The following is an 11,563-nucleotide window of genomic DNA, read 5'->3' as shown; positions in this document are numbered from 1 at the left end:
GGGCTGGATATCACAAGGGATTCACTTTTATTTTTAGAATTGCATTATATTGCCATATTTGGACTGCAAGTGTGCTGTATCAATGCACTATTGTATCACATTGCAGCTGTCTAACCGTTCCAAATCTGTCTAAATTATTCAGGATTTTTCCACAAATACTGTTTATTTGTGAACGTTCCTGGTAAGTGCCAACTCCAGGTAACACGTCATATTCGGTGGGCAGCACTTCTTGTGAGAAGTTTGCCAGTACATGTGCCTTGAAGTGGGTTTTGTGATATTTCCTCGAAGTCTCAGTAACAGGTGTAATTCTCATCCAAACTTTCTTGCAGAGGTTTGGTTGCAGACAAATGCAGGAAATGCACTCTGCGTAAACACCACAGTCAGTACGGCTTGTTAAAAGTAACCTTGGGAATGCCATCAACCTGCAAATTAGACCTGGTGACACGGTATCCTACTAACACTGAAAATATTAATATTTGTGGATGTACTTAAAATGTACAGGTATGCTCAAAATAACTTATCCCCATCGTGTGATGCCACTTTTCTTGCTGCCCATGAAAGCTGCAGAGAGGTTTGACTTTTTCTGCTTGTCACAACTGCTGTCAGCTGGCTCGGTGCTCTCGAATGGCTTGTCTGTGCCCGACAGGAGCGTGGCCACGTGCTGGTCTGACCTGCGTGAGGCGGGTGAAGTTCCACCAATGGATTGAGTCTTTAGACCCTTCGCACAGTCATCTCTGATCAAGTGATAAAACCCTTACAAAGTCAGTGGGACTTCCCTAAGAAATAATAGCAACGTGAAAATTGATCCCACTGTGGCGAGAGTGAGAATCCAGCAGGGTTTGGATTGGTGGTGGGTGACAGACAGCTCACCCTCGTGAGCAGACTTACATGTTTTTAATCATTCAGGGGGTGGGGGCGGGGGGAAATCTAACATTTGAACCTTACCTTTTTTCCCTTTTTATGTTGCTTTTCAAGTCAACCTGTGTCTAGGCAAAGGCTTTGTGCTTCACGCCCCTGTTGGGTTTCTCCATCAGTGGGATGCGACAGGAGATGATCTTTGGGTGGCAAGCCATTTCCAGCAGGCAACTTCCTTGGCTTCTCTGGACATGTCTTATTTCTAGGGTTTTTTTCCCATCACACATCTTGTCCCTTCAGCAATTCTTTGCTGCTGCTGCTTCATCCATTTGGGGTTATGCAGGGGACTGGGAGGAATAAACCTGAGCTGCTGAAAACTGCAAGTAGATCAGCCCATGGAGAAGCACTAGGAACTCCAGCTCATCTATGTCTTTTAATTGTGGCTTAAGCTACAGTTAAAGCTTCTGAAGTAACACAGTCTCAATCTGAAGACGGTGATCGAAGTTGTAACTGCATGGTATGGTTTGCAGATACTGGGGTCGTCCCTGGAAGATCACGAAAATACAAAATGGCTCAAGTGTGTCCAGCTTAGGAGGTTGGAACCACTATACTTCTGTAGACAGGCTGATACAGTGGGTGAGCTTTGATCTGCTGGACTGCATTCTGGTTTCCATAATTACTCATGTAGTTTCTTTTTAAATCGATGGAGAGGAAGGTTTCAGTATAACTCCCCTAATATTTTTAAAGTGCTTAAAAGAGGGGGAGAAAAAGGGTATGTTCTTAGTCTGAGCATCTACATTTTCCCACTTTCTTTTGGAGCAGAGAACTGTTGTGAGAATTTTAATCTTTGCTACACTTGCCTCAGTTCTCATGCCTGTTTTCCATTCTGTTTTCTTTATTACTTTCTTTTTCTTCCTGTGATTCTTAGCTTTCTATTTTTCAATCCCAGTTTGTGAAGGGTGTGGGTTCAGAAGGGTTTCCTTCAGTTCCCAGTCCCCTGAAAGCATGAGAAATTGCCCATTGAGCCAATTCTCACAGCAAGGTATAAAAATAGGAGTAAAGAAAAGGTTACACAATGCTTGGATTGCAGCAGTTTGTACTAATGGGGAGATTTCAAAGCCATGGTTTGAAAAACATTTTTTAAACCTTATCATTTCCGTTAATTTTTCTCTCCCCAAGCTATGTTTCAGCTGCAGGAACTAGCATTAGAGATTACTTGAAGAATTGTACTGAAACATAGGAGTCAAGTGCTGAACAAGTCACGCAAAGCCAGAGAGAGACCACTAATTAGTTCTCATTAGCCATACTGAATGATTTGTTTGAGAAGCCTATCTTAAGAGTTTCCAGCCAGGTGCTTTGGTCTCTGCTATTAAATAAGTGGATTAAAAGGCAAGTGGATTTAAGATTATTTTGCCATTGCAACAGAACACAGGTGATGCTCGGGGAACCCGCTTGTTTGGTACCACAGATTGCTGTTACAGTCAGCAGTACCTGTGCTCCTGCAGAGTGCTTCACTGTAATTCAGTCTTGCAAACTTTTAAGAAAATGAAAAGGTATCACTAAGACTGTATTCACATGCTTTAAAGTTTTCAGAATTGTTTCTGAGCATTGTCTATCTCTACTTGCCAAACTAGCTGAAGCTAACAGCCAGCCACTATTGTTACCTGTTTTTGTTGACTTAAAAGGCTTATATTTATCTGAAATTTATTTAACGTTGGATTTTTGTTTGTTTCTGATTTCCTTATAATGAGACGGATCTCTCTGGCGTGTTAATTATTGTCAAATTGAAATGCTGAACAGTACTTTTGTTATCATTTCCAAAGCAATCCAGTAACTTGATTCTAATAGCAGTGTAATGCTTTCCTAATGAAATGTCTGCATTGAGCCACAGAGAGGAGCATTAACCTTGGATTAAAACCCAAAGAGAAAATCAAGCACGCTGTGGTGATTTTGTTCTTGTTTGCAAAATTGTTTTGTGAAGAAAAAGATGAACTGAAAGCTGTATTTAATGATCACACTGATCACGTCATGTACTTTTTTACTTCTGTTTACTTCTGGTTTACTTCTAACCCTTTTTTCCGTTTGTCTAACAGAAACATGGGTTACTTGGATATAGTAAAACTTTTTTAAAAAATAAAAAAATCTCTTCTGTTTTGCTTCCACAGAGCATCTTGTATGTTTGCAGTGTTAACCTGGCCACTGTTACATGGTAATCTCACCTGTGAAGAAGACTGGCTTTTTTGTTTGTGTGCTCAGTCATTGCCAGGGAAGCCACCTAAGGAGGGAACCTTTGACCCTTTCACTAGCAATGGTTGCTTAATGATTATTGTGGCATCTTTTCAGATGATTCCCGCTTACCAAGGAGCTCTTGCTCTCATTAGCTGCCCAGGAAAGTCTTCTTTTAAATAGTGGCAAGAGGGGCCTGTCATAGGCAAGAAGAAATATCTACACACAGAGAGCTTTTGTTTCTGTTTTGTTTTAGCAATTTGGGTAGTAGCAATGGTCACAGTAATCGGCTAGATAACAGCTGGGTCATGACTGCCTCAAAAGGTACAAGACATGATGATGAAACATTCAGACAAAATCTGAAATCTGATTAATCAGAAATCAAAAACTATGGCATAAAATTGTAGAAATAGTTCTGAAATTGAGAGGTCAGTTCAGATATTTTTTTTTAATTCAATGTGATAAGCACAATTTCAGATTCAAGACATACTAAAATTGCCTATCATGTGCTGGGTAAATTAAGTGTTTTAAAGACAACTTGAATGAGCAGTTTCTGTTGTATGCTAATCATAGAACAGCGTGGGTTGAGAAGGGCTTCTGGAGGCCATCTAGTCCAGCCCTTTGCTCAGAGCAGGTCTTACCAGATCTGATTGCCCACATTGGGTTGAGTGCTGAGCACCTGCGATGATGGCGGCTTTACAGCCCCCTTCAGCATCCCATTTCCATCCACACAGAATAAGCTGCTTAATCTTCCAATTTGCATAAATGCTCCTTGTAAAGTTAAGTTTTTGGGGACTGTGTCAAATCTTTAAGCAGCTATTTTCTGTGTGCCTCGTTAGTAATTTTTTCATTTGTGTCAGTATCTGGTGTGTGTTTTTAAAATACATATTTCTTACTGTTTTCTGTTATTGAAGAAGGATGTATGATGTGTATGAGCTGTTTCCATTGGCTTCCTAAATAAGCAATTTAATTCATTTGTTAATGGTGGTGGTGGTGTAGTTTTTTCTATTTTCAAAGGATACTTTTCCTTGCAATGCACTGAGCTCTGGTTTAAATTGCTACACTAGAAATAGTTTCAAACTGAACTGAATGAGCTGGATCAGAACATCCAACCTAAACAATTCTGTGATTATGTCTCATTCGGTGTCATGTCTAATATTGTCAGAGACCTGAGAAGAGCTCAGTGTGGGAATGGAACTTGCTTGTTTTCCCATTTGGAATGTGACTCTGTTGTAGAGGGCAAATTAGGTTAAGCTGGACATTGTTCATAAATGCTTATGGTTTCTTGTGGCGTGCCTGACAAACCTCTTCCTTGTGTATTCTGGAAACTTTTTTCCTGGATACTTCTCCAAGGTTGGACTAGGATTTCTTCTAAGCCACCCTCAGCAATGCTCACAGTTCCTGGTAGGGTGGGCTGTTTGAGATCAGTATTGCCAATTAATTTCATGGGCATCGTTTGGTGTTTAAATCCCTCAGTTAAAAGTTTGGAAGAAAAGGTCCGAAGATTCCCTTTTATTTTTTACTATATTTAATTGTTATGCTTTATCAATTCCTTTCATCTCTACCAGGAGTTTTCACTGCCTTTTATGTAGGACTTGCCCGCAATGCAGATTTTCTCAGTGTTTCTTCCAATCGGTCTTTTCAGTCCATTGATCACATTTACTGCTTTTCTTAATTGTCTGCTCTTTGTTGTTCAGCTTCCCAGATGTGTGAGGCAGCTGGAACCCAATTGCGTGAGAGCAGAGAACAAAGTTCCACTGCCCTCATGCTGAAATGCCCAGCTCATACAAGCGACTGTCCCTGTACTGTATACCTTTTTTACTGTACAGTAGTGTCTTTCTTGGGCTCTTACTCAGTTTTCTTCTTTTCTGTTGTCTGATTCTGTGGAGGGGATGAAGAGTGGTGTCTCTAGCTGAACCGAAGGGCCAGAGTTGTGGACAGCAGCATGTGGCTACTTGTAGTTGACTGTTACTCACTGCAGTTGTGAGGTAAAAGAAATGTGCCTGGGCAGTATTGGCGTTCAGAGTCTCCGAGGGAAGGCTGCTATCTGCATTGCAATGTCCTGGAACACTTCTTTGTGTGTGCTTTTTCTGCTGCTCACTGACTATTCCCAGATGTGCTTAGGTAACCAAATCTATGAAGATTGTGATCTGGAGCTGCCAGCCCGAAGGCAGCCTGTTCGGGTTGAATAGACGCTGTCTTGTTAAATTTAGAACAGTGCACAAAACACAACACCAATCTCCTAACTCAGTCCTAGCATATTGTAATTTATAATCTTTTGATGTGTTTTAATTTACATTTTTATTTTTTCCCTAACAGGAGTCTCCACAAGACAGTGCTATCACCCGAGATATCAATCGAACATTCCCTGCTCACGATTATTTTAAAGATACTGGGGGAGATGGCCAGGACTCCCTGTACAAAATATGCAAGGTATTCTTTAAATTCTTCTTGACTGGTTTTGGTAACTTGTATTTCACATCTTTAACAGATGTAACTGTTACCTGTGAAGAATGTGTATGTCTTACCCTTAACTGTATCATGGAGACAGACTCTGGCGCTAGACTAGGTCTGGTTCTTCATCGTAGGTGTTTAGCTGGTTATGGTGCCCTTCAGAAAGGAGACCTAAAGTAACAAGCCCTTCTGGATTCCTGAACACAAAGGTGTGGTGCAGAGACCGTGTGATTCCAGACACGTCAGCCTGGATCAAGCTGGACAGATGATGTGCTGTGATGGAGATGAGGGCTAATAATTCCGTACTGATCAAAAGCAGCTCACCTTTGACTGCAGCATGCTCCCTGGTTGTCAGTATCGGCTAAGTTGTGCTGGCAAAGTGAGAGAAAGTGCAGGAAATCATGCTGATGTTGCTTCTTGAAAAATAAATGTTCTGGTGTTGGGGTGTGCCCTTTATGTGTAATGTATGCCATAAGCTGCTGTTGTCATATATAGTTGTCTTTAAAATGGGAGATGACAATGTACCTCCCATAAATGTTATAAAACCATAGGCATGCACTGAAGTTGCTTATTAAAGGGAAGAAATTAGCAAAAATGGACAGTGTGGTCGTATTTGGTTATCTCAGCTGGAACGTTTTAAATTTCCAGCACTTTCTTCTGTGTTCCTACTGTTTCTCCCTCTTCCTAATGTCCCTGTAGCACCTGTTCAGAGAGAAATGCACTCGGGTAAGTGGTTCAACAGGCTGCAGCAGCCTTGGTGCATCACCGTAACCGCCACTGCATGTTACAGGTTGATTTTCATACAGGTTATCCCTGCGTTAGAATGGCGGCTGATGCACCCCGTGAAAATGTTATGGAGCTGTTCTGTGCAGTGTCTCTTGTTCTTGGTGTTTGCAGCTTGAGACAGATACGCTGTAAAGTCTTGATTCTTTTTTCAGGCCTACTCTGTCTATGATGAAGAGATTGGTTACTGCCAAGGCCAGTCGTTTCTGGCTGCTGTGCTGCTGCTGCATGTAAGTGGTGGGCTTTGCCCCTCATTTGTTTTAAGCTTAAGAATAAATGGTGCTCCCACAGGCTGGTAACTGCTCAGCTGGTGGGGTTACAGGCAATGTATCCGCTTACACGTTTGTCAGTAATAATGGGATTTTTAGGCAGAGTACATTGTTTAAAACTTAATGTGGTATATTTTTTTAAAGATACTGAATTATGCTTTTTTAAACTTAATTGTTGTTGGTAGAAGTGATCTCGTCAAAGTAATATCCTTTAATTGCTTGCATGTTCAGAAGCTAGAGATATTTATGGTCACTGTGTATCAGAAGGAAAAGTTTTAGATTCACTCACACTTGGGAAATGTGAGAGGATTAGAAATCTGTACAAATTACTTATAGACCGTTCTTTTTTAAAAGTAATGTCTGCTTTTTATCTGTGTTTCTATTGCAAGCATGGGTAGTTGAAATGGAGCAGAGTTCCTGAGCCCGATAGCGGTTTGATATTCCTTTTCCCCAGCTGCTTTTTAGTGATTGTTGCTAGCGGGAAGCCAAGCGTGAAGGCTTCTCCACAGTTCTCAGTGGCAGAGGAAGTCTGGTCTTCAGTGGAAGATTTTCCATAGTGTTGTAAAGTCAGTGGAGGATATAGAAGAGATTGTAAACTCCATTCTTTTGAGACAAAAGCCACATTATTAGTAATAAAACCTTTTAGTTCTTTGTAAATGTAATTCGAAATATTTACTTGATGAGCAATTAATTCTTTAATACTACACTAAATCAAATCAAAAAGGGTGAATTTTTCTGCTAGGAGAACTGAACACTTTTACTGAAACATACATGCTTTTTTTTAAGCTTTTTTCATTGTCATATCTTCTTTTTTAAAATCTCCATTGCATTAGAGAGTCTCACCGTCAAGAATGAACCATGTGTTATTGTAGAGTTTTTTCTTTAACAATAACTGTTGCTTCTGGGAATAATGTATGCATTTTAAAAGGCTAAAATTCAAAGAAGTTTCTTTTTATTTGAATCTCTTTGAAGTCAGCCTGTGGAGTGTGGCTGCTAGGGAAAATAAATATTAGAAAGAAGTGTTGTAGGAAAGGAAATGTAAGTTTCTGTGAGCCCTTCACTACCCGTTTGGAACGTCTCAGCAAAGTTTTCAGTTTTAACAAACTCCATCTGCTGACTGATGATGGTACACTTCGGGTTGGGTGTTCTGTCCTTTACAGGAACAAGTGGTGGACCTGAAGTCAGACTTTACTATGGAAATAAGAAAACTGAGTTTGATGTCAGGGAGAATTGTCAAAACACTGATGAGCTTAGAGGAGTGTGTCTTCAGTTGTTGGCAGGAAAGGGATATTGAACCTTCCCAAACCAATGCTGAGCTGTGATACTTGGAACTTTTTTTAGCCGTTACTGGTCTCTCTTATTCATGCCATCTAATAAACAAACCTCAGTTGTAATAGTCATTTAAAAAGATAAATGTATCATTAAGAATAAGGGGGAAATCCTGTTTAACATCCTTTAGTCGTACTGTTTCTGTCGTCATTACGTAGTTACAAAGGGTTAGGCTGTTCAACATCTGAAAGGCTCTGATTCTGATGTGGTGATTTGGAACAAAGGCACCAAGAAACTGCTTTGGTCTTGATGTCTGAAAGATGTATTTTAGTTGAGTGAGTGAGAGGTGGTGTATTCCACAGAATAAGAAGGAAATGCCGTTGGCAACACTAGACCTCATTTTGTGTGTTAATATACTTGTTCACTTTTAAACTGGATGGGGCCAGATTAAAAAGTAGTGACAGTTTAGCCTTTTTGTAGGAGGGAGGAGAAGAGGGGTAAGGGCAAATGGAACCAATATGAAAGATTTAAATGCTCCATGATAAATACATTTCCCTCTCTCCCAGATGCCTGAGGAGCAAGCTTTCAGTGTTCTGGTCAAAATCATGTTTGATTATGGACTCAGGGAACTTTTCAAACAAAACTTTGAAGATTTGCACTGCAAGTTCTATCAGCTGGAGCACCTCATGCAGGTGGGTGTTCACACTTGCGTGAACTGAATGGGTCAGAGCCCACGATTCGAAACCAGTGATTTATCTTACATGTAAATAGTGTTTGTGACCTTGTAGTAAGGGTCTTAGTAAGAGTGAGGACTATCCATGCTGGAGGGTTTTTAAGCATAGAGGGTGTTGCCTGGAGCAGCCTGGTGCCACTGGCAGTGTGCAGTAGGTGTGACAGCAGGGGGGTCTGGGCGGTGGGGGTGGCTCTGGGCACTGCACTTGCGGCAGGCATGCTGCACAGCAGCTTTGCACTGCCAGCACATCCACTGGCTGGATTTCCTGCTAAGCTGAGGGCTCGGAGATCGGACTTACTGTGCATGCAATACAGTGTCCTTCGGAGCATCCGCACCAGGGCCAGCCATCGGCATCCTTGGAAGGTTCTGCAGCGTGTCAGGCAGCTCTCGTCAGGCATGGGCGGATACAGAAGCCTGCCTTGCTGCACGGATTGTCACTCTGCCCTACTTCTGTTACTTTGGGATTTCAGCTACAGTTCTAAAATAGTATAAATTAACTTTCAGTATTTATGTGGGTTTTTTTATTATTAGGAATACATTCCTGATCTGTATAACCACTTTCTGGACATTAGCCTTGAAGCGCACATGTATGCTTCCCAGTGGTTCCTTACCCTGTTCACTGCAAAATTCCCTCTCTACATGGTCTTCCATATTATTGACTTACTCCTGTGTGAGGTATGTGTTATAATTGGAGACTTGTACTGCTATCAACTTTAGACAGTTTCTCACTATCTTGATTCATGTCCTTGTTACTATCTGTTCTTTCAGAGCTAAGCATGTGATAATTATTTTTATATATAAGTGTTATGTTTCTGTGATGAAAGAGAGTTCTCAGCATTTTAAAGATCCTAATTAGTAGTCAGTAGCTATGTAAAAGATTATAATCTATTTCTTGTAACACTGTTGAATCTATGTGAGATTCTGTACAGTGCTCTTGGGATGAGAGTTAATTTACAAATACGTGGATTCCTCTGTTGTTAAATTATATTATACACAATGCTAACTATTTTTTTTTCTATAATATTATTGCATGGAGGCCATAGCATATAAAATTGCCCAGCTAACTCTCATGCTGGTAATCTGACAAGCTTGGAGCTCTTCCTGCTGGAACCTTGAAGTCTTTTTGTACTTCACAGCATATATTTAGAGAGCAAAATTCTTTACGTTGAGATTTTGTATGTAATCACGTTCGGAACAGTATATGTGGTGGTATGCTGGTGAGTAGCATATTTGAGTCAGAGCTTATTAACATAAGTGAACAAATGACATTTTATATTGAAGCATCCTTGAGTTAATGATTTGCTTTTTTACTCACTGGTTCACGTTACGTGTCCATTCTTCATTGGGTCTGCAGTTGTTACTGTGAAGTGGCAGCTTGTCTGCATTTCCTTTACTGAAGAGTTTCAGCATTCACAAACCTCTCCTGGTCAATGTTTTTACCCTTTCTGTGTATCTCTCTGCTGCTTGCTTTGTCCATGTGCCAATGTAATAGAAAGCAACAGATGGTCTTGAGAAAATCGGTTCTGTTTGTTTAGAAACAGATTTTCAATTCATAAATAGTAAATGTGTTCATAGTGAAGTTTTAAGGGTTTTTAAATAATTTTAAAGTAATAGTAAAAGAATAATTTAGGGGAAAAAAGAAAGACAGAATCTTGAAATAAGATGAACAACACGTCAATTATCAAAGATACCCCTTAAGAAGGCGTATGCTACTGCTGACTGTAGATAGTGTTTATATTTAATTGGACAATATAAATAAAACATTTCTTAGTTATGCATCAAACAGATGATGTGGGACTCTGTCCTAAAGTGAGTCACTTTCTTTTTCATTACACAAATTATCACAGTTTTCTAATACCAGAACTTAATATACCGATGTATATATTGCTGCATTTGAATCCAGTGTTTTCAGGAGTTGCTGTATGTAAATTAAATTATCTTGAGCTGACCAACTAGTCATTAAAAAAATAAAGTACACAACAGTGCCATTGTCATTTTAGAGTTTCAAACTACTGAGTAGGCAGTAAAACCTGTGTTGAAATACTGGTTTGCCGTTTATAAGGCTATTCAGTAAAGATACTTCCTAGCTGTTTGCAAAGTAGTTCTCTGGGCCTTTGATTTAATATATCACCTTGTTACATTTTTTTGGTTACTTTACTTTGGTTATATACATACAACAAAAGTTACATTACTTTTGGTAACATTACTTGGTTCCACTTGTATCGTGGTTCTCCTTTTCACAGAAACTAGACAAACCACAAAACCCCACTAAATACATTAATACCCAGGCTTGTAAATACTGAGAAATGAATTCATTTTGTCGTTATTTTTCTCTCCAGGGAATAAGTGTTATCTTTAACGTTGCACTGGGATTATTAAAAGTGAGTATGCAATGTCACGTTGTGCTTTATGCATCATCATGCACCATATAAATAATTAAGATGCCCATTGCAAAAATAATGTGCTTTTTTTGAAAAGCTAACAACTTCCTGCATGCCATGTGCTGTTGTCTGGCATGCCCTTGGGCAGCACAGTGCTTTTGGGGGTGGAGTGGCGGGAAAGTAGAAGGTTACAGAAATAGAAACAAACACAATTTGCAGAAGGTTAAAAAGTAGTTATGTTCTTGGAGCTTTACAAAACCGTTGTTGCTTTACTGTCTCTGGGAATTTCAGTAATTGTACAAAATCTGCTTTGCAGCTACTGGATTTGGGTTTTGGTTTTTTTCCTTGTTTCTAGACTACCAAGGATGATTTGTTACTGACTGACTTTGAAGGGGCTTTAAAATTCTTCCGGGTACAGCTGCCCAAGAGATACCGTTCAGAAGAAAATGCAAAAAAGCTGATGGAATTGGCATGTAATATGAAGGTAAAGATGTGGTGATAGCAACTGCAAGCGTATCTTTAAATGGGTGCAATTTCTGGCTCCATACGTAACTTTGCAACTTGCTTGTCTAACTGCAAACACATTGCAGATG

The 11,563-nt window shown here is 39.9% G+C and overlaps 1 protein-coding gene across 2 annotated transcripts in view; it reads left to right on the top strand.

Moving 5' to 3' along the window:
* RABGAP1 (RAB GTPase activating protein 1) overlaps positions 1 to 11,563 on the top strand; it is a 74,246-nt gene that overhangs the window by 49,765 nt on the left and 12,918 nt on the right. For both annotated transcript variants that reach the window (XM_056352997.1, XM_056352998.1), the window contains 6 exons: positions 5,401 to 5,514; positions 6,474 to 6,548; positions 8,423 to 8,548; positions 9,121 to 9,264; positions 10,929 to 10,970; positions 11,326 to 11,454. In XM_056352997.1, the coding sequence (XP_056208972.1) occupies positions 5,401 to 5,514; positions 6,474 to 6,548; positions 8,423 to 8,548; positions 9,121 to 9,264; positions 10,929 to 10,970; positions 11,326 to 11,454 (630 nt within the window). The remainder of the gene's footprint in view (positions 1 to 5,400; positions 5,515 to 6,473; positions 6,549 to 8,422; positions 8,549 to 9,120; positions 9,265 to 10,928; positions 10,971 to 11,325; positions 11,455 to 11,563) is intronic.

This window comes from Falco biarmicus, chromosome 9, assembly GCF_023638135.1.
Source record: "Falco biarmicus isolate bFalBia1 chromosome 9, bFalBia1.pri, whole genome shotgun sequence".
Lineage (NCBI taxonomy): Eukaryota > Metazoa > Chordata > Aves > Falconiformes > Falconidae > Falco > Falco biarmicus.
The sequence above is the reverse complement of the archived record's forward strand: the minus strand, read 5'-3'. Positions and strand labels throughout refer to the sequence as shown.